Genomic DNA, 24,220 nt, shown 5'->3' with positions numbered 1-24,220 from the left:
GCAAGGGCTTGTTCACACTAGGCCCCCAGTGATGGCGAACCTTAGCACCCCAGATGTTTTGTAACTGCAATTCCCATGATGCTCTACTGCACTGTAGAGTGCATGAGAATCGTGGGAAATGTAGTTCCAAAACATCTGGGGTGCCAAGGTTCGCCATCACTGCACTAGGGCATTGTAGTAATATGCGGGTTACCATGCTCTTTTCCACAAGGCTTGGCAATGCATGATACAGTACAGTATGTGAGTTGGTGCAATGTGGTGCTACTCATTCTAAATGGCACTTAAATAAAACATGTGTCACAGCACCGTGCAACAATTGGCAAGGGGGGCAAAAAATAGGGTTGACCTTCTGACCTCCCACCCTACAAGCAGACATGGCAGCTCTTCAGGTCTGTTCACATTTCTGCGATGCTAAGTTTTATTGTGCAGTGATTTTAATTCGCTAAGTTGCATTTTGCTGGCAGTCCACTTGGCAAATATACCCACTGAAGTCAAGGACTGTGCCACAATAAAGGACCAACAGCTTGGCACGTGGTTGTGTTGCAGTATTTCAATGGAAAAACCCCATTGGAATCGAAAAACAAATAAAAAAATAAATAAAAATGATCGCCTCCTGAACACCTGCAAACCACCACTTTACAGCAGATCGTTTTTTTTTTTTTTTTTTTTTTTTTAGGGGGTGGTAATAGGGGGTGGTAAAGTCCACCGCCTGTGTAAAGAAGCCTAATATAAACTTCTTTAACCAGGTTTTACCACCTTAATTACCAGGCCATTTTTTGCAATTTTTTGCAATTGCGTGGTCGTGCAACGTGTACCCAAATACAATTGATGTCCTTTCCCCCCCCACAAACAGAGCTTTCTTTTGGTGGTATTTGATCACCTGTGCAGTTTTTAGATTTTGCGCTATAAACAAAAAAAGAGCGACAATTTTGAAAAAAAAACAAAAAAAAAACACCATATTTTTTACTCTCTGCTATAAAACATTCCCATTAAAAAAAAAAATAAAAAAATCTAAATTTTTTATCAGTTTAGGCCAATTTGTTATTCTGCTACATATTTTTGGTAAAAAAAATCCCAAAAAGCGTATTTTAATTGGTTTGCGCAAAAGTTATAGCGTTTACAAACTACGGGATAGATTTTTGGACTTTTTATTTATTTATTTATTTTTGTTAGTAATGGCGGCGATCATCGATTTTTAGCGGGACTGCGACATTGCGGTGGACAGATCGGACCCCTAACTGACATTTTTGACACTTTTTGGGGACCAGTGACATTACTGCAGCAATCAGTGTTAAATATTATGCACTGTTACTGTATAAATGACACTGGCAGGGAAGAGGTTAATACTGGGGGTGATCAAATGGGTTAAATGCATGCCTGTGACAGGCACAGAGAGATCGGGGTTGTAGCTTAGCTGAAACTGCTGATCTCTCTTTGCCTGTCTGACAGAAGATCCGCCTTATTTGTTTACATAAGCAGGCGGGAACTTCTCTAAGTTTTTCGGACGAGCGCAGGAGGGCAGCGGCAATCGCCACCGCTCCTCCCGCAGCCCGCCTCCTGCTGTGTTTAAGTGTCTGGCACTTTTTGGGGACCAGTGACATTAATAAAATAATCAGTGCTAAATAATATGCACTGTCACTGTATAAAGGACACTGGCTGGGAAGGGGTTAACACTGGGAGTGATCAAAGGGTTAAGTGTGCCCCTAAATGTGCTTGCTAACTGTGGGGGGGGGGCTCTGTGAAAGGCACACAGAGATCAGTGTTTTAGCTTAGCTGATACACGCAATCTCACTGTGCCTGTCTGACAGGAAAGCCGCCTGCTTTGTTTACATAGGCAGGTGGCTCTTCTGTCAGTTTCCCAGAAGATTGCAGAGACCGGTGGCCGGAGTAGCCAGTTCCTGGGGCAAGGCAAGTATTGCGTTCCCTAAACTGAGGACTCCCGTGAAATCCGCTTTCCCTTTCAGCACAAATCTCTGTGAACACCAATCCCCAAATCCATTTCGCAGCACAAACCCTCCACCCAAATCCCCCTTTCTAGCACAAATCCCCCCAGCCAGCACAAATTTATTCCCCCTTCTGGCACAAACCCCCCCCCCACACACACAAATCCCCCCCCCTCCCTAAGCACAAATCCTCCCTCCTCCCATCCCCTTCCCAGCACAAATCCTCACCTCAAATCCCCCTCTCTAGCACAAATCCTCCCAGCCAGCACAAAGTTTTTCCCCCTTCTAGCACAAATCCCCCTCCCCAAGCACAAATCCTCCTCCCCTCCCCAAGCACAAATCCTCCCTCCTCCCATCCCCTTCCTAGCACAAATCCTCCCCTTAAATCCCCCTTTCTAGCACAAATCCCCCCGCCAGCACACATTTTTTCCCCCTTCTAGCACAAATCCCCCCCCAAGTACAAATCCTCCCCCCCTCCTAAGCACAAATCCTCCCTCCCCCAATCCCCTATCCTGGCACAAATCCTCCTCCCTTCAGCCTTCCCAGCCCAGATCCTTGGGATGCTGGGATTTTTGCGCCCCTAAGAACTTTGTGCCCAGGGCAACCTGCCCTGTGATGTCACCCATATTATGCCAATGGGGGATCTCTGACTAATCCCAAGGTCTGATATCAGCTTTTCTCTACAGTTTAGCGTTCCTTACCACTCTCCACAATGGAGTCTGCTCCTAAATCATGGATGACACAGTGAAGAAAACTGAGCTGGAGAGGGGTTGTCACATACTTCTACCAGACACTTAACATGGAGAAAGGTTAAAGAATATCTAAAGCCAAAACTTTTTGTTAAATTTTGGATACAAAACAGAAGGGTCCCAAACCCTTGTTAGTTGTTTGCCACATGTATCATATTTGGGAGATTCTCTTTCACTTTCGGCCCTATAGACATTGCAGGACACGGGAGAAAATCCCAACAGTTGTCATCAAAGATGTCCCCATTGGAAAATGTCCCCTCTGTTTCTGTTCTGGTGGCAACCCAAAATTTGACTGGCTGTTTGTGTGATTTCCTGCTTGTGTGATTGGCTCACTGATTTCCCCAGAAGTCTGCACTATGATTCAGTCAGATTTCAGGCATCCCCTGCAACAAAAATTTAATTTTTGGTGAGATATTGCTAATGCAGGCCCAGCAGCTCTTCTCATTAGAGCCCTTGGGTGCACAGCTGATTGATTATTATGAAATCACTTCCATTAGACTCACTTTCCCGCATGGATACAGACAAACACATAGAGATTTCTTCAGATTAACAAAAAGTAGGAATCTGCAACAAAGCTTGTTGAAATCCTTGCAATGTACAGAGATCACCCAGAGGGGAATGTTTGCTTTCTCCACAAAAGTGGAGTTATGCTTTAATGCTCAACTGAAGTTTTCTTTTTCTGCAATGAGTCTTATAGATCTCACAGTTAAATAAACTGAGTGAACTTTCTGACTTTTCTGCAGTTACAACCTTTCCTGGAGGGCAGTGGAAGCAAATAGTTCCTGGACGATCCATCAACTTACTTCAGATATGAGGAAGGGATAATATTCTCTCTGATTTTCAGGAATGGAGACAGGGCTAGGAGAGCTCCAGGTGTTTTCTGCCACAACAATTTCCAGATTACCGGAGGTCACATATGCCAAAGGATGATCGCCCAGATCCTTCACCTTAACCATGAGTCGAAAATGGCTGACATCACTCCGAGAGAGGTATGTGGCACCTAAAGAAAGAAAAAAATAACAGGAAATACAAATGTGGAAAAAAAAAGTAAGACATCTCTCTACATTACCATCAATAAGACGTCTCTCTATATAACCAGCATGCCCATCCAAAAGACATTTCTCTACATAACCACCAATAATACATCTCTCTATATAACCATCAATAAGACATCTCTCTACATGACCATCAGTAGGACATCTCTCCACATGGCCACCAATAAGACATTTCTCTACAATACCACCAACAAGACATCTCTTTATATGACCATCAATAAGAGCTATTTCTATATAACCATCAGTAAGATATCTCTCTACATGACCATCAGTGCTTAAGTGGGCCGGTATGCACTGGTACTCAGTACCGCCACTTCCAAATATGGCTCTTGAGCATACCGCCACCTCTCCGTGCACCTTAGCGTACCAGTACACTAATTTTGGACATCTGCGCCCTCAATTGCCCCCCCCCAAGAATATTTCTCACTCCAGAGCCAGACCAGTCACCACCAGTGAGTCCCCCTGCTCTGGAGTCCCATCCCAGGCCGGGGGGGGGTGCTCTGTGGGGACCCTGATGTTGGGTGGGGGGGGTGACAAAATGTATAGGCTATAATAGAGTACCGGCACCTCTTTTGGGGCACTTAAAGCACTGATGACCATCAATAAGACATCTCTCTATATGACCATCAATAAGACATCTCTCTAATTGTCCATCAATAAGACCTCTCTCTATATAAACATCAGTAAGATTTCTCTCTACATGACCATCAATAGGACATCTCTCTACATGACTATCAAAAATACATCTCTCTGCTTAACCACCAATAAGACATATCTATATAACCATCAATAAGAGATCTCTTTACATGACCATCAGTAAGACATCTCTCTACATCTCCAACCGCCCCGTGAAGGCGTCAGATGACGAAACCGGTAGGGCCTGGCGAAGGACGCTGAAACAATACCGCATCACACTGAAACTTTGTATCCACGCTCGTGGTTCACAGAGCGGCGACCTGAGCAGCGGAGGATTTTTTTGTATATGCAAATTTCTAGTGTCTTATGTGAGTGTTCATAATCTTGTCTTCTAAATAAACGTTAGTTATACAGTATCACGCTATGGTCGGCATTCCTTTTTCTTTTTTCTCATATGGACCATCCTGAGCCTTGAGCATCAATTAGACATCTCTCAATATGACCACCAATTAGACATCTCTCTTCATGACCACCAATTTGACATCTCTCAATATGACCATCAAAAAGACCTGCTGGTGACCTGGGACCCTCGGCATCTTTATTTGATAAGGCAGCATGATTGCTTTTCAAAATGCAGGCAGTTGGGCTGCACAGCATTCAGAAAATTGTTATGGTGCAGACCAATAACAATTTTCTGCAAAATAACTACAGTATCAATGATGCTGTGTGGCCCTAAGGTCTAATAACATCTCTCTACATAACCATCAATAAGACATCTCTCTATATGACCATCAAAAAGACCTGCTAGAGACCTGGGACCCGCAGCATCTTTGGTTGCCAAGGCAGCATGATTGCTTTTCAAAAGGCAGGCAGCTGGGCTGCACAGCATTTATAAACTGTTATGGTGCAGACGGCTGTCTGCAATGTAACTATCAATGATGCTGTGTGGCCCTGAGGTCTAGCATGCACAGGGTTAAGCAGGCCATAGATGACATGCACTGTGGATGGTGTGTCCAGTATGAACACTTTGACCTCAGTGCCACCCTCCACTCTGTCGCCTCAATTGGCGTTGTGGGTGGAAAAGTCTCCTAATTATCCCTAAAATCTCTTTCCCATGCCTAGGAGTAGCCCTCCATTGATGCAGAATTATTATAGCTTTCGAAGTGCGAAAAACTTTACTTAAGGCAAGTGGTAGAACATTCGGTCAGAGGTTGATGATGGCACATCACTAAAAAAAAAAAAAGGAAGTACTGAACAAGTGGAGAGAGAGAATTTTTTTTTTGCTGTCTGGTTTGTGGGTTGTTTCTGCTCTAATTGGACTGCTTCTTTTTGACTTTTGGTGTTTCAACCGGTGTATCTTACTCTAGCTAACACATTGCTATAGGATATACTGATGTTTTTAGTGCCCCATTCCTTAGGGCTATACTTATCTATTCTCACTTTGGCTACCCCCATTAATTGTCTATAAATTTTCAGATTTTTGTCTAATTGTTTTGACCTTATATACACTATATTTTATTTTAGTTATCTTATTACGTGTTTGACATCTTGGCCGATAATTCCCACTGTGTGGCCCCTGTTTTGTGATCTCCTTTCCCTTCTACAGCTCCCGAACAGAGCGCCTCGCATGCCGCTTCTCCACTGCACTCTATTGTTCTTTGCCAGAAAAGGAGCTTTGATTTTCATTTATGTTGTATGTTGCCCAGTCCCATAGGCAATTTCTTGAGAGGGCCAAAGTACCACCATACCACCATCGTAACCATGGACTTTTAACAATAAAGAATGTTGAAGTTTACAGGTGCACTCTGGCATCTGCAGTATTTGGAGAGAGACCTGTGCCCATGCAGAAGATAGAACAGTGTCCTGAATGAGAGTGCTAAGAGTCTAACCTCTCAGTTTGGGAGTGGCCCAAATGCTTCCCCAGAAGGGTGACCTGACACCAGAATACATTTTACAAAGCAAGGAGAGAAACTCTACTTTTCCAATATGGCCCATGGAGTGTTAGCTCTATGACTGGGTTCTTGCTCACCCTTGTAAATCTTCCAAATACTGCAGATGCCAGAGTGCACCTGAAAACTTTAATATTCTTTATTGTTAAAAGACTATGGTTCTGGAGGTGTGGCCGAGATCCGGGTGATTTCCTCCACATCTTTTGGACCTGCCCGGAGCTCTCCACATACTGGTCACAAGTACTCTCAGTGATTAATGATGTTTTACAGATCTCGGTCGATCCATCTCCCAGACGGTATCGGGACAATATCCCCCCGGACAATATCCCTCCGGAAAACATCCCCTTGGAATAGGGTTAGAGGGTTAGGGTTAGAGGGGGGATAGTGTCTAGGGGGATGTTGTCCAGGGGGGATATTGTCCGGGGGGATATAGTCGGGGGGATATTGTCCGGGGGGATATAGTCGGGGGGATATTGTCCGGGGGGATATTGTCCGGGGGGATATTGTCCTAGAATCTCCCACACTCTGTCTTCTGGGCCTGATGTTGGACCTGGTAACCAGGGTGGCTGAGCGTACTCTCCTGGGCCTGTTGCTCTTTTATGCCGGGAAAAATATTGCGCTCCACTGGAGGCAGCGGGCTCCCCCCACGATATCGCAGTGGAAGAAACTTGTGATACCTCTTTACCGGGACGCCTACCTCCATAGAGGCTGCCTCAAGAAGCATGATAGAGTTTGGGCCAGGTGGCTGACTGATTCCTCCACAGCTATGGCTGACTAGATTCTGGCCCTACTCTCCTGTCCTGGGTCCGCCACGCCGGGAGTGTCTCATATCTGAGTCTTGACATTGTTTAACCCGTGCCTCCTTTTATCACTGTCTGGTGCCCCCTCATGCCTAGTCCTTTCAGCTACATGATATGTGATGGTTTTTCTGACCCCTGCGTGGGTGACGTTGTCATTTATACGTTAACATGATTGTTGTATCGTGAACCGACCGCACCTGTTTTGTTGTTTGTGTTATGAATAACCAATAAAAAGATTTAAAAAAAAAAAAAGACTATAGTTGCTATGGTGGTACTTTGACACCAGAATACAACATTGGTGCTGGTGAGGTCCAGACAAAAGACTGTTTCCCATACATTGATGACTTCTCCTTCGAACAATCCTGGGAACCTCTTATTATATTATATTTAACCAGCGATGCAAATGGGCAGGTGCCAGGAGGCCAGTGAAGGAGGAATTATTGTGAAAGCACTACACCATAATGCACCCCTCTCCCCCTTTCCTCTTCCCTTTTTACCAATACCCTCACCCAGTTAGGTTACTTTGATTTACACTCACACATTGGGGGAGATTTACTAAATCTGGTGCACCTGTGCAAAGTAACCAATCAGCTTCTATTTTTTATTGTCAACAACAGGGCTTTTTTCTTAGAGAATAGGTTCAGGAACTCTTCCCTTTTAAGTCACCCTTTGCCTCTGCCCCTTACCCACCTCCAAGAACCATTCCTTGGTTCCGCCCCTTACCCACCTCCCAATACTGCCTCTTTTAGAGAATATAGACCCAAGTATTATTTTGTGGTGCTAAGTATTTTGTATGGAATTTGTTAATGATAACAAAAAAGACAGTAAAATAGATCTAGCAACAATGGACACTCCAAGGACAATAGATCCACCCCAGCAACAATAGACTCCCAACAGCCAACATTAATAGACCCTCCAGCAGCCAGCAACAAATACCCCTCCCTCAACAGTACATCCCTGCCAGCAACAATTGACCCCCTGCAACATAAGATTCACCCCCAGCAAAAATAGATCCCTACCAGCAACAATAGACCCCCCCTGCAAAAATAGATCCTTTCCAGCAACAAAAGGTTCCTCAGTAGCCAGCATAAATAGACCTCTTCCTCTACAGTACCTCCCTCCCAGCAACAACTGACCCCCACAACATATATTACATACATACATTCAGTTCTGAAGGTGCCGGAACTGCGTTCCCCCACTTTCCCGCTGAAAAAAAGCCCTGGTCAACAAGCTGAAGTTAGAAGCTGATTGGTTACTATATACAGCTGCACCAGACTCTGTGTGCTCCAGTTTTAGTAAATTCCCCTCATTGAGTTCATCTTCTAAAATCAAAATCTAATGTATCTTTCCTCACTTTGCTCTAATAATTCCACTTACTGAAGTCTTAGCGCTCACGTGTTAGGCAAGGCGTACTTTGTAACATTGTATCTTTATTCAAAACTTTCATTACTAAATAATTGACTCATAAAATGTTACCATTGGAGTTTTGTTTCATGGAGTGAATCAGATACCATTCATCCCCATACAAATCTTCTCTATCTCAGTCCCGTGTTTTTAAGGCCCATTCACTGATCCTGCTGCAAGCAACGGCTCAGTGACTCACGCAATACAATTCGAGTGACCCGGCGCATTGACGATTAGTAAAGTGCGGCTTAGAAACATTATCTGGAGTTCACCCCTCTAAGAACTGACTGTCCTTGGCATTTTATATCCATACAGAAAATGAGCGCATTGTATGGATGAATTCATCAGCGTCACGTGTCATGCCAGCCATGGATGGCAATTAGGAGAATAAAACGCCGCTGCTTGTACTTTTCCTCTCTGTCACTATGACAGCGCGGCGGATTGAAGGGGCCTTGAAACATTAGCAATGCAATTTTCATCAACTGTTTTAGGTAAAAGGAGTTTTTATATTAAGCCATTAAAGCAAACCTGTCACAGGCGGAATGCACAACCCTTCTAAAAATGCTTATTCTCTGGCTGTCATCCTGATCCTAGTGTATCGCATACCCATAGGAGCCGCTGATAAATGCAATCCTATGCCCCCCCTCCCCCTTAGAGCTCACACAGCCAGGCATACAGCATTTTCTTCATTCTTTTACTGGCTCAGAAAACAGTCTAGGGGTTCTTTTTAGGGAACTGGATAACTTCTCAATTTCAGGCTGCACTGAATTAGGTTTTTTTTATTGGCAACAATAAACTGGGATAGAGAGAGGGAGTATGGTGGGATACCCTGGAAAATGTAGAACTGGATAGCTTGAGGACTCCTTAGGACACACTGTTGGCTTCACTGTACAAGGCTGAATGTCCCACAGGATCTCTATGCTGCTGGTGACCTGTACTCCTTTCAAAGTTAAAAGCTACACACATTCCTTCACCATTGGGGTTTTCTACTCACATAGCCACAGGCCTCCTGCCAATATCCACCAGGCTCTTCCTAGTGATGGAGATGTAGACTCACACCACCATAGGACCGCTGGACTCTTTCCCTCCAACTTCCTACTGGCTCTTTCCATTGAGCTTCTTCCAAACCCAGCTTGATCCCTGGACACAGAGCTGCAAATAGCCCCCCCCCCCAGCTAAGCCTAGCTGGGACCTTGGTGTCTTCCTCAAGGCTTTCCCTAAGACCCTGCACCAGGGGGCAGAGTATTCTCCTACTGGACTGGACCCAGGAACACTGCAGCTTAGATGTTAGACTATAGGCGCTTTTCCACTGCATGGTACGGCTCGGTTTGGTGCTTTTCCACTGCATGGTACCGCATGGTACGTGTTAAAACGGTTCGGTATGGTTTGGTACAGCGGCGCTTTTCCACTGCATGGTACCGCATGGTACGTGTTAGAACGGTTCCGTACGGTTAGGTACAACTGCGCTTTTCCGCTACATGGTACGGCTCGCTTAAACAGTACCACCTCGGTTGGGGTTCCAAGCGGGCCGTACCTATACCATATCCCACAATCCTTTGCATGCAGCCTTGATTGTTTGTCACTACTAGCCACTGATTGGTCAGAGAATCGTTGTAATCCCACCGACTTACTACTTTCTTGGAAAAGCAAACCGAGCCAAGTAGAGCCTATACAGTGCTGAAATGTGCCGACTTGTACCAAGCAGTGAATAGGCAAACTGAGCCGAGCTGGGCCAAGCAGTGCTTAGTGGAGCCGAGCAGGTACTTGCAGTGGAAAAGTGCCATAAATATGAGCTCTCTCACCACCTTCTGGGTGCACCTCTTCAGGGATTGGCTGGAGTCTCCTTAATATTTAGGCTGCCTGTTCTGTCCTTCCCCGCACTGTACTTCTAGAATCCTCTAGAGGACAGGGGGAAGTAACAAAACAGCAGCCTGTGAAACAATGAGCAGCCCTAGATAATCAACCCCTGCTCCACTGATTACAGGGGAGTCAGGCTAAATTTACCTAGCAGACTGCTCTATACTAGGAGGGTGCTACACTAGAATCAGCTCATTGTGACACAGGACAAATACTGAATACAAGTATGTTGCATGAACTGGATGGAAAAGGTGATGCTGTTCAGATCATGGACAGAGCTGAGGCTGAAGATAACAAGAGGGGTCTCTATAATAGAAATCATTCCACATCTCCTGAAATGTTACCTAGTTAACATTCAAAACAAGTTGCTTTGTATGGTAAGATTGAATAAAGTGCCAATAAAGTACCTGCCCTAGACCCACAAGGACAGGGGGTGACAATGAGACCAACAAGAAGCAGTACATGGATTAGGTGCTATAAAAAGAGTGTAATTAACTTTAAAGCTGAACTTTAATCTTCTTATATTCTGCTGGTTCCCACCTCCCTCTTACCATTATGATAATGAAATAAAAAAAAAATAATCTGTTTTTATTACATACCTTATTTAAACCAGGTGATGTCATCACTGGGTCTCTCTGCTTCTCTATGCAATGTAGGCAGGTCATTGCTGGTGGGAGGGGCCAGCAGGGTATTGTACTTGAAATCCTGAAAACATCCCAGCCCCTGTAATGTTCTGGTACCTTTGGGTACCCTAATTACATTTTCATAAGTGTATGCGCCCAACCATTCTCTTTTGGTAAGGTGTGCATACACCTTTAAGACTGATGCTGTCATCACTGAGCGCCAGACTGGATGGCTATTTAGATCGCCGGCTCTCACTCACATGTGTTCGTTCAAACTGCTTTGTGCCTTGATGCTAACCTGTCTTGAAGCTCTCATGCTTGCAAGCATACCTCGCTGTCGGAACCACGCTGCGCTGATCCCTGTATCCCGCTACCGGATCATCCGCTCTTGCCGAACCTCTCCTCTGCTACATTGCTATTAGTGATAAGTACCCCACAGGGGAAACCTCTATAACCTTTATACTAAAGCTTACACTATCTAGCTCTGCATACTAAGGACTATTACTACATCTGCTTTATCTAAGATTGCTAGCTCTTGAGCCTACTACCACCTGTTCTTGCACTGGGTTGATCTCTCTTGTATGTCCACCTGCTACTCTGTCATCTACTACCATACATGATTGCTAAACCTATCTGCATCCCATCTGCTACTATCTTACTTTCAAGAACATTTCCTTTCAAGTGTCTGTCATCTACCATCTCTACCCAACCTGTCTCTTCAGCCTATCATCACTGTGTTACTATATACATAAGTCACTCTAGGAAACATCTTATTGAGTGTGTGTATTTACTTGCTGAATTGAGATCATCCACACATGATGAGTCATTAAGAGTTGGGATTGGTGTCTCAGCGTTTCTCTACATGACTACTGAAGTGGAATATTTCTGCAGCTGAAAATCCACATCATACGTAAAACGCAGGAGCGTTACAGATTGAACGAACCACAAATGGATTCAGCAGAAATAACCACTCAGATGACACAATTAAAACAGCAAGTAACTGCGTTAATACACGCACTTGCTGAATTAAAAGAAGACAATCAGGCTCTGTCGCAGCAGGTAATTAGACTGACACAACTTACCACTGCTCAGTCCCCTGAACCCAAAATAAATCCTCCTTTGGTATTTACAGGCGATCGCAAAAAATTTTGCGAATTTAAAAACGCATGTGAGTTACTTTTCTTGCTAAAACCCCGTACCTACCTTACTGATCACATTAAGGTTTGTACTATTATTTCTTACCTAACAGGCGATCCTCGGGCCTGGGCAGACTCTCTTTTTGAGAAAAGCGACCAGCTTCTCAACTCCTATGCCTTGTTCCTAGCAGAACTCACTAACCTATATGATGATCCCAATAGGCAGAGTACTGCCGATCTTCAATTAAGATCCTTGAAACAAGGTGGGAGACCTGTAGAAGACTTTGTCGCAGAATTCAAGAGATGGACCCTTGATTCAGAATGGAATGATGCATCTCTGAAATCCCAATTTAGGCTTGGCCTATCAGAGGCCGTTAAAGACGAGCTCGCCCGAGCGGATCTGCCAAAAACCCTGGATGCATTGATACAACTCAGTATCACCATAGATAGAAGACTACGAGAAAGAAAGGCTGAGAAAATGGGAATGCCATTATCCAGTTCTTCTCGGATCTCGGCCGTTGACCCCGTTCCTATGGAGGTAGGAACCATACGCCCACCTCTATCAACTATGGAAAGAGCCAAAAGACGATCTGGTAATCTCTGCTTGTACTGTGCATCCCCGGATCACAAGATAAACGTCTGTCCCCTAGTCTACAAAAAGAAGGGTGAGTGTTCACATGTCCTCCTAGGGGGATTGACAACTTCAATCACTAACCCTTACCTTTCTGTTTGCTTAACATTACAGTGGGACCATAACAGGATTACTACTAAGGCCATGATTGACACAGGATCTTGTGGAAATTATATTGACATACGTTTTGCTGCTTTAAATAAAGTTCCTATTATTTCTAAACTTAAACCTGTCTCCGTGAGTCTTATTAACGGTGTTCCTTTATCCTCTGGTCCGATCACTGATCAGACACAGGCACTCCTAGTCACTACTAACGGGTCTCATATGGAGACCACTACCTTCGATCTAATACCTTCACCCCACTTTCCCATTGTTTTGGGACTTCCCTGGTTGCACACACATCAACCAACCATAGATTGGAAGGAACGGACCCTGACCTTCCTCTCTTGCTATTGCGAGGGTACGTGTAACCTCCCGTCTTTCGGGAAGATCCTGTCTGTGGTGACAGATGAGATTGCACCACTATGTTATCAGGATCTCTCTGAGGTTTTTCTTGAGAAAAATGCTCAAGCACTACCTCCCCATCGAGACTATGATTGTAGCATTGATCTACTCCCAAATAGCAAATTGCCGTTCGGTCATGTTTATCCTCTTTCACAGGATGAACTTTCCCATCTCAAAGACTATTTGGATGAGAATTTGGAAAAAGGTTTTATTAGACCTTCCACTTCTTCCACAGCAGCAGGACTCTTTTTTGTCCGCAATAAGGACTCAAGTCTCAGGCCTATCATCGACTATAGGCAATTGAATGCTATTACAATAAAAGATCGCTATCCTCTACCGCTTATCCCTGAGCTCATTGAGCAGGTGCGTGGAGCTACCTATTTTTCAAAATTGGACCTGAAAGGAGCATACAATCTCATTCGAATCCGTGATGGACACGAGTGGAAGACTGCATTCAGAACCAGATACGGATTGTTCGAATATCTTGTAATGCCATTCGGGCTATGCAACGCCCCTGCAGTTTTTCAACGATTTATAAACGATATTTTCAGAGACTTACTAGATGTCTGTGTTGTGGTATATCTGGACGATATACTTATATATTCACGATCCCTGTCTGAACACATAAGACATGTAAGACTAATATTATCGAGATTGCTTGCACACAACCTATATGTGAAACTGAAAAAATGCTTGTTCCATAAAGAAGAGGTACTGTTTCTAGGCTACATCATATCCAAAACAGGAATCGAGATGGACATGAGTAAGATATCCTGCATTCAGGATTGGCCTACACCAACCACACGCAAGGCGCTACAGCGATTCCTTGGATTTTCGAATTTCTACAGGAAGTTCATTAGAAACTTCTCTGCCATTGTGAGACCCCTCACACAGCTCACTAGCATTAAAAAAACATTCAAATGGTCAGATGAAGAAAATAAAGCTTTTCACTTGTTAAAGACAAGGTTTACTTCTGCTCCCATACTACGCCATCCAGACCCATCCCTCCAATACATTCTGGAAGTAGATGCGTCAAACATGGCAGTAGGAGCAATACTCTCCCAACGACCAACTCACACTTCACCACTTCATCCAGTCGCCTTTTTTTCTAAATCCCTAAGCAGTCCAGAGATAAATTACCCCGTGGGTGAAAAGGAACTGCTTGCTATAAAATTGGCTCTGGAGAATTGGCGACATTTACTCGAAGGCACCCAATTACCAATACTTATATACACGGACCATAAAAATCTCCAATATCTTCGGACTAACAAAACTCTCTCGCACCGACAGGTACGATGGTCACTATTCTTTCTAAGGTTTAACTTCCTAGTGACCTACACACCTGCAGATAAGAACAAAAAGGCGGATGCACTCTCACGACTAACTGAAGAAAACTACTTCGAAATCCCTTCCGTTCCTATAATACCTCACAAACGCATTATTGGAGTTGTCCGTTCCTTGAAGGAAGAGGTTTTGCATGGTATAAGTTTGGATACACCCCCACCACAACTAAATACTGATGCAGAAGGCTTCCTCTACTACAACGACAAACTTTACATACCACCTACCATACGCACCAAGATCTTGGAATTATCGCATGATGTGCCTATGGCAGGACATATGGGTATGACAAAGACTCTTAATCTGATTACCAGGCAATTCTGGTGGCCTGACATGAAAACATCTATACAAAAATTCGTCTCTTCATGCAATGTCTGTGCCAGGTCCAAAATTGACACTACGAGACCATCCAGTCTACTATGCAGTCTACCAATACCCCAAACTCCATGGGAAGTTGTGTCCTTGGACTTTATAGTGGAATTGCCAAAGGATTTAATACCATCTTAGTGTCAGTGGACCATCTGACAAAAATGGCACATTTCATTGCTATTCGCAGACTACCTTCGTCCAAACAAACGGCAGAACTCCTGATGAAACATGTCTTTAAGTTACATGGTATCCCAAAAACTCTTCTGTCTGACCGTGGATCACAATTTATTTCCAAGTTCTGGCAAGAACTATGTCACATACTACGGATCGAGCGGAAGCTCACTTCTCCTTACCATCCGCAGACCAACGGACAGACTGAAAGAGTCAACCAATGCATCGAGCAATATTTACGTTGTTACACTTCTTACCAACAGGATGATTGGGTGGATCTTCTCCCTCTGGCAGAATTTGCCTACAACAACGCAACCCACAGTACGACCAAGCAGAGTCCATTCTACTTGAACTATGGGTTTCATCCCTCTATTCTTCCACCCCGCATCCTTCCTTCAAACAACCCAGTAGCCTCAGACTATCTTACCCAAATAAAGGACTCTCTGGGTTTGCTTAATACTACCATTGCAAACGCTCATAGTCAACAAAAGAAGTACTATGATCTTCGCAGAAGACCTTCTCCTCAGTACGCTATCGGGGACCTCGTTTGGCTCTCAACAAAAAATTTAAGACTGAAAATCCCTAGCAAAAAGCTTGGACCTCTGTTCTTGGGACCTTTCCCAATCAAGAAACTTATTGGAAAAGCTGCAGTACAGCTTACATTGCCAATAGACCTCAAAATACATCCCATTTTCCATGTGTCGCTACTGAAGCCCCATGTTCCTGACCAAGGAATAAGGCCTACTATCCCACCTCCTCCTCCTGTACAAGTTGAAGGTGGAGAAGAATACGAGATAAAAGAGATTCTGGATTCTCGTATCCACAGAGGAAGACTTCAGTTCTTGGTTCGATGGAAGAACTATGGGCCCCAAGACGACACCTGGCTAAACACCTCTGACATACATGCCTCTAGATTAATCCGCAATTTTCATGCGAAGTACCCAGACAAACCAGCTCCAGAGGCCTTCAGGAGCCGGCCTTAAGGGGGGGGGGGGTACTGTAATGTTCTGGTACCTTTGGGTACCCTAATTACTTTTTCATAAGTGTATGCGCCCCACCATTCTCTTTTGGTAAGGTGCGCATACACCTTTAAGACTGATGCTGTCATCACTGAGCGCCGGACTGGATGGCTATTTAGATCGCCGGCTCTCACTCACATGTGTTCGTTCAAACTGCTTTGTGCCTTGATGCTAACCTGTCTTGAAGCTCTCATGCTTGCAAGCATACCTCGCTGTCGGAACCACGCTGCGCTGATCCCTGTATCCCGCTACCGGATCATCCGCTCTTGCCGAACCTCTCCTCTGCTACATTGCTATTAGTGATAAGTACCCCACAGGGGAAACCTCTATAACCTTTATACTAAAGCTTACACTATCTAGCTCTGCATACTAAGGACTATTACTACATCTGCATTATCTAAGATTGCTAGCTCTTGAGCCTACTACCACCTGTTCTTGCACTGGGTTGATCTCTCTTGTATGTCCACCTGCTACTCTGTCATCTACTACCATACATGATTGCTAAACCTATCTGCATCCCATCTGCTACTATCTTACTTTCAAGAACATTTCCTTTCAAGTGTCTGTCATCTACCATCTCTACCCAACCTGTCTCTTCAGCCTATCATCACTGTGTTACTATATACATAAGTCACTCTAGGAAACATCTTATTGAGTGTGTGTATTTACTTGCTGAATTGAGATCATCCACACATGATGAGTCATTGAGAGTTGGGATTGGTGTCTCAGCGTTTCTCTACATGACTACTGAAGTGGAATATTTCTGCAGCTGAAAATCCACATCATACGTAAAACGCAGGAGCGTTACAGCCCCCTGCCTCAGTACTTGTCCCAAGAGCCCTCATTCCAGATGCAGGCAATAGGAGGAGTTACGCAAATATCAAATGCTTTAAAGCACAGGTGTCAAACACAAGACCCGCGGGCCGAATCCAGCCCACCAGGCCATTTCATGTGGCCCTCGCACTTCTCTTGCAACTATCACACCCCCTAGGCTCACTCCATCTTGTCTCAGCAGTCAGCAGCAGAGGGGAGGACAGAACTCCTCCGCAAGATCCTGCACTTCTCTGTGCAGTCGCGGAGAGACTCGTCTCTGCCATCCTCCTCCCCATCTTAGGAGTCGGCAGCAGAGAGGAGGATATAACTTCCTACAGATCCTATGCCTCTCTCTGCAGCTACAGCACCCCCTTGCCTCCGCCTCCCCTGGTCTCGGCATTCAGCAGACTCTGGTAGTGGACCTCCAGCCCTCCTCCAGACTCTGCACTTTCTGCTTCCCAGCCCACTCCCCAGCTTCTTCCCGGCAGAAGCACAAGGTAAGAGGGGTGCACTATCATGTAAAGGAGGGTGGGGGGGGGGGGGGCTCTTGATATCTGATGAAAGGGGAGTGGGGTGTTCTGGACATCTAGTCTTACAGATACAACCGGCCCTTTGAAGGCAACCATAATACTGATGCGGCCCGCAATTAAATAGAATTTGACACCCCTGCTTTAAAGGGTGGGTGTCTGCAGAAGTGGGAGTTCTTAAGCAGGCTGAATTTGCATAGTCACGCCCACATGTTATGCGGAGCCTCCATGATTGAAAAAACTGAAATCAAGTGAATGAAAGGGGCGGGCCCGGGAAGAGTTGCACAGATCTGGATAAAATGAGAATCACAATTGTTTTGCTTAGAGCATCATCTTTCACATTATACAAAAAGAAAATTGGGATTACTTTACCATTAAGTTTTTTTTTTATTCAATAAAGTGTATTTTTCCCCAAAAAATTGCGTTTAAGAGACCGCTGCGCAAATACCGTGTGACATAAAACTTTTCAACGACCGGAATTTTATTCTCTAGGGTCTCTGCTAAAAAATATGTGTAATGTTTGAAGGTTCTAAGTAATTTTCTAGTAAAGAATACTGATTTTAACTTGTAGGCAGCAAAAGTGTAAGAAAAATGCTTAGGCTGGCCATACATTATACAATTTTCATACAATATTCTTTAGATTTACCTTCAACTATGTAGTACAAAGGCCTGCCTAATTGGATACAATTCAAAGTGTTGTTTAGTTTTGATCTCATATTATATGGATTTTGGTAAATCTAACAGAAAATCTTACAAGTGAATTGAACATGTATGGCCAGCCTAAGGATGGGTTCAGGGTAAAAAAAGCACAGAGCACTGTGCCCCGAACCCTCCCACTTATGCTTCTAGCGAATTAATATTCGCTATCGGTATGCGGCTTCTCCTCCCAGGCCAATCAGGACAGAAGGCGGATCTAAAGACCGGGTTGGCCGGGAAGAGAAGCCAGGGAAGTCGTGGTGCCATAACTGCTGGAGGGGTGAGTGCGGACCTTGGGGGGTTTATTTTATGCGCCCCCCCCCCCTAAAAATGTTTAGCACCAGCCACCACTGGGAATGGGCTATGAGGTAGGCAACCTTTGCCCTCCAGCTGTGCTGAAACTACAAATCCCATCATGCCTCTGCCTTGGGGGGGGGGGGCATGCCTGTGGCTGTCAGAGTCTTGCAGTGCATCATGGGTCTTGTAGTTCTATAACAGCTGGGGTACCAAGGTTGCCTACCCTGGGCTAGATGATGCTGGACATCCTCCAGCCAGGACATAAAGTGGGCTCCCTCTGATTTGCTGCATCTTCTAATGCACCTTGTGAGAAGCTCACAGTGTGCAGTGAAATCAGAGTAAGCCATTTCAGTCCAGGAGAGGATCCGGTACAATTGTGCAAGACTGAAGGGAAGCATCTAAATGTAGAAAGTTGATAGCCCACCCCTACACCCCAGGCTCAGGACTGCCGTACCCCTTCCAAGTCACCTCTATATGGGGATCACCTTGCTCTGTTAGGGACACCGCTCCTGTCTTCGGCTCTATGTGGAACCACCTCTCATCTGATTGGTTGATTGTGTAACGTAAGTCAGCGTTCTCTGTGGTTGGGTCATCTCCGTCTGTGGCCACGACATGCAGAAAAGAGACTCCTACAATGATATTAAACACAAGGTAACTAAAGAGAAGATGGAATCTGCTCATTATAAGAGAGATGAAGGTTGTACAGAAGAGACATCTATGGTGACCACATAATGTCATCACAGAGCAACAACACTGGGGGGTCACCTGATATTCACATAACCAATTTACCACCCAACAGCCCAGGGAATGTCCCAATCAGTATACAGCAGCTCATAGCATGTTCACACTGGCAGCGTTCCCTGGTCATCGACCACCAATAGACTCTGCTGCAGCCTCTCACCTTGTGACTTGCTACAAAGTTACAGTGTACAGTCTAGGGATCGACCAATATCGTTTTTTCATTGCCGATACCGATATTTTGGTCATCGCGTATCGGTATCGGCCGATATTTTCGTACATTTAAAAAAAAAATGTTTTTAATTTTTTTTACTTGACAGGTACTCTTGTGGAGGGATCTGGGGTTCTAAAAGACCCCAAACCCCTCCTCTGCACTTAAAAGCATTCAAAATGCCAAGTTTGGCTGTTATGAATGCTGTCATTTTTTTTAATCTGGCGCCGAGTACCTAGAAGTGATGTCATGACATCACTTCCGGGTTTTTGCATGGAGACCCGATCAGAGCCGAATGATCGGGTCTTCGGCGGCTGTGCAGGCTGGTTGCCCGGGTCTCCCAGTGGGACAGGAGACCCCGGGTAAGCCACAGAAGGTGGCGGGAGGGGGGGGCTTCCCGCTCCTTGTAATGAAACCAGAGCGGCTTCTTAGTCTCATCGGTTGTCATTGCAAGACAGCCGACCGTCGGCTATGGACGCCGGTACCGGGGTGATGCCTCTAGCTGCAGGCATCACCATGGTACATGCACTTTCCTGAAATATCGGCAATATCGGTAACCTCCGGGGCCGATTCTGATATATTGGGGAAAGTGCATATCGGCCCTCGATATATCGGCCTAGCCGATAATGGGTCGATCCCTAGTACAGTCTGATCACTGGGGGAGGGGAGACTGAGGAAATGCCTTCTCCTGCCTGCAGCAGACTAATGGCATCATCTCAGCCTAGGCAAAGTCACTGGCTGGAGCTCAAGGATGGCTTTTTATGATAAAAGGTGGAGCTTTTCTGAATAATGATCCTGTTACCAGAGATGTATAGTAACTAAGTAGAACTACTTCACTACTGTACTTAAGTACCGAAAGGCGGTATCTGTACTTTCCTAGCCACTTGCCGACCGCCGCACGACTATCTACGTCGGCGGTCAGCCCCTCACAGGCAAACTAACGTAGGGCTACGTTGCTTGCTTGTGAGGGTCTAGGGAGCGAGCGCGCGCCCCCGGAGGCGCGCTCCCGCTCCCGCGTGGTCACGGACCCCCCCGCGCGTGTGACCAGCGGACCCGATGTCCGCCGGCCACTCGGCGATCGGCGGGGGAGAGGGAGAATGTCAGGCAGCTTGTGTAAACAAGCTGCCTGTCATTCTCCTCGCTGCAAAGACACTGATCACATGGATCTACTATGTAGATCCGTTGATCAGTGTCCTTACAGCTGAAGCCACAGCCAATCACAGTAGAAAGCACGCCCCTAGGGACACACACAGCCCCTCCCTCCCAAATAAAGTTAACCCCTTCACTACCAGTGTATTTTTACAGTAACAGTGCATATATATAGCACTGATTACTGTAGAAATGTCACTGGTAACCCCAAAAGTGTCAAAAATGTCAGTCAAGGGTCCGATCTGTCCGCCGCAATGTCGCAGTACCGCAAAAAAAATCACAGATCGCCGCCATTACGCGTTAAAAAAAAAAACAACAAAAATGACAAAAATCTTTCCCTTTGTTAGTAAACGCGATAACTTTTGCGCAAACCAATCAAAATACGCTTTTTACGATTTTTTTTACCAAACATAGGTAGCATAAAACAAATTGGCCGAATATGTTAAAAAATTTTGATTTTTACATTTTTTTTGGGGGGAATTTCATATAAAAAAATGTGAAAAATATTGTTATTTTTGCAAAATTGACGCTCTTTTTTTGTTTATAGCGCGTGATCAAAAAATCGCACAGGTGACCAAATACCACCAAAAGAAAGCTCTGTTTGTGGGAGAAAAAGGACGCCAAATTCATTTAGGTACAGCGTCGCACGACCGCGCAATTGTCCGTTAAAGTCACGCAGTGCGGAATCGCAAAATACCCCCTGGTCGGAATGGGGGTAAAATCTTCCGGGGCTTAAGTGGCTAGAGTAGAATTTTTTTTCTCCTACTTCCACTTTTACTTCACTACATTTTTTCGATGATTTCAATACTTCTACTCCGATATTTTTTTTTTGTGCTGCATAGTTACTCGTTACTATTATAAAAATTACCACTGCCAGAACAGTAGATGGCAGGTTTCATGAAGCTCAAAACATGTGTATTATTAGCGCATACGAAAATAAATGCTACTGTATGTATAAATAAAAGCTGCATTTGAAATAATAAAAAACAATATGATGTTCAAACTTTTGACTTCTTTCTTTAATAACTACATAACACAGTACTTGTACTTTTACTTTCAGTACTTGAGTAGCAATTTTTTTTAAAACTACTGGTACTTTTACTTTCAGTACTTAAGTAGCAACATTTAAAAAAAAAAAAACTGCTTGCAATACTTAAGTACAAAAAATGTTGAATACTTTAGTACTTCTACTCAAGTCACTTTTTGATCGAGCACTTGTACTCTTACTCAAGTATGGGTTTCCAGTACTTTATACAACTCTGCCTGTTACTGCATATTGTGACACACCAGGAATTTATTAATTCAGATTTGTAACGTTATATTTGGCTCCACTAACAGTTATTATAAGTGGAATTGAAGATACAGAGTTCTGCATGATGGAACCTGGAAAGACTTCCTCACTGCTCCCTACAGGGCTGGGAATTGTCTACTGTGCCAGTAATGGTGTAACTGTCACGTGAAGTTCCAGGCAGCACTGTGTGACATGATCTGCCACTGCCACTGCTGTGTGGCGGATCTGCTGAGACTCAAACTAAATGCCGAGTGCATTGACTTCCAGTGTCTACTTTTGCCCTGGTTGACCAGAATCTGAGGATCGATCACAGCATGAAAGCAGCCAATCAGTAGACAGAACCCTTTCTAGAGGCTATAGTACTCTGTATATGGCTCTTTGCCTTTAGATACATGTCAGAAAGGGAAATGCTCTTCTGCTAAATTTTACTCAACGTAACAGCTCAGGCAGCTCTCAGTCACAGGATCTGTAGCGTCAGCATTGTTCGGAGTCCGCTTGGACCCATCCCCATTTTAGGCACCATTTCTCTGTTCCTGCAAAGCCTATAAGGAACGGGGTATTGTCAGACAACACTTCCATGTCTCCTTTTCCCTTGACTGGCCACATGCTGCAGAGATTCCAGTCAAAGCACGAGAACGGATGTGTTAAGTGATCTTCTCACTTTCATTCAATCATCCCTTTTTCTCCTTGGGAAAGTTTGGGGAATAAAGATAAGATTTGATGTAGCAAGCCAGTTTGTGACGCGGCCCCTCTCACAATAGTGAGATTTCCCTGTAGTAATTTGTGTCTCTGCCCCTCCCACAATGGTGAGATTTCCTGCAGTACTTTGTGTCTCTGCCCCTCCCACAATGGTGACATTTCCTGCAGTAGTTTGTGTCTCTGCCCCTCCCACAATGGTGAGATTTCCTGCAGTAGTTTGTGTCTCTGCCCCTCCCACAATGGTGACATTTCCTGCAGTAGTTTGTGTCTCTGCCCCTCCCACAATGGTGAGATTTCCTCCCAGTAGTTTGTGTCTCTGCCCCTCACACAATGGTGAGACTTCCTGCAGTAATTTGTGTCTCTGCCCCTCCCACAATGGTGAGATTTCCTGTAGTAGTTTGTGTCTCTGCCCCTCCCACAATGGTGAGATTTCTCTGCAGTAGTTTGTGTCTCTGCCCTCCCACAATGGGGAAATTTCCCTGCAGTAGTTTGTGTCTCTGCCCCTCCCACAATGGGGACTTGTCCCTGCAGTAGTTTGTGTCTCTGCCCCTCCCACAATAGTGAGATTTCTCTGCAGTAGTTTGTGTCTCTGCCCCTCCCACAATGATGAGATTTCTCTTCAGTAGTTTGTGTCTCCGCCCCTCCCACAATGGTGATTATAACAGTGTCACTCAGAGAACTGTTTGTTTACTATTGATTGCCAGAAATAAAACAAACTAGAAAGGAAAGAATGAGACATAATCTCATATTTGGGGGGGCTGTGGGGATCTTTTCTTAGCTCCTGCGGCAGTTTTGGGAATAGCTCTGGATGGAATTGGGAGATTTACTGTAGCTATCGGCTGCTGATAAGACAAGCCGGCCGGGGAGATTAGCGGGCTATAATGGGCCGGTATCTCTGTGCTGACATTTTAGCGGGTGGCCGGTGGTGTGTGGGAAGCTTCGCACTGACATCCATCACAGCTCCACCGCCACAAGAGGACTTGGAACAATCAGTCACATGTGTTACTGTACTTTCCGTCTTTGTTTCCATCGCCAGAATGTCATCTATAAAAGGGTCATTTAATCCCACCTTGGCCCCTCGGCTTCACACACTGGAACAATTTGAGGGTAATCTGCCCCGGGGAGCACTGAAAATATAGTGGATATTTCCATCACTTTTCTCCACACTTACCACTTGAATTCTGCCCCAGGCAGGGGTCCATATCCATAGAGAAAGGCAGTCCAAGAAAGACAGGGGTGTACCTGAGGCTGGATGGAGATGGAGGTTCCACAGAGATGCTCCAGGCACATCAGAGTCACACAATACCCCTGTTTAGGGGTAACTGCATTGAACAGAAAGCTCTGGGGTTTCAGGGTGACAGAAGATGCTGTGGAGTCACAGGGTGCTGTGAGGTCAATAAGTGATGCAGGAGCATAGGGGTCACTGAGGACACTGGACTGAAGACACAGAGGTCACTGAAGTACACAAGGTACAAAGAGTCACTGAAGACACAGGAGTGTTGGGGGTCACTGAAGACACTGCTGTCACAGAGTCTAAGGAGACAAAGTAGTGTAAGGGTGACTGCAGACACAGAAGTCACAGGGTCTAAGGAGACACAGGAGTTCAGGAGTC

At 45.0% G+C, this 24,220-nt stretch overlaps 1 protein-coding gene across 1 annotated transcript in view; it reads right to left on the bottom strand.

Annotated features, from left to right (window-relative positions):
* The window catches only part of CDH16 (cadherin 16), a 127,900-nt gene that overhangs the window by 85,025 nt on the left and 18,655 nt on the right, over nucleotides 1-24,220 (bottom strand). Inside the window, exons 5-6 of the mRNA XM_082270190.1 lie at nucleotides 19,006-19,149; nucleotides 3,496-3,692 (exon numbers count right to left, since the gene is read on the bottom strand). Of these exons, the coding sequence (XP_082126316.1) occupies nucleotides 3,496-3,692; nucleotides 19,006-19,149 (341 nt within the window). The remainder of the gene's footprint in view (nucleotides 1-3,495; nucleotides 3,693-19,005; nucleotides 19,150-24,220) is intronic.

This window comes from Pelophylax lessonae, assembly GCF_965119305.1.
Source record: "Pelophylax lessonae genome assembly, chromosome: 10".
Taxonomy (NCBI): domain Eukaryota; kingdom Metazoa; phylum Chordata; class Amphibia; order Anura; family Ranidae; genus Pelophylax; species Pelophylax lessonae.
This window is presented reverse-complemented; position numbering and strand designations above follow the sequence as displayed.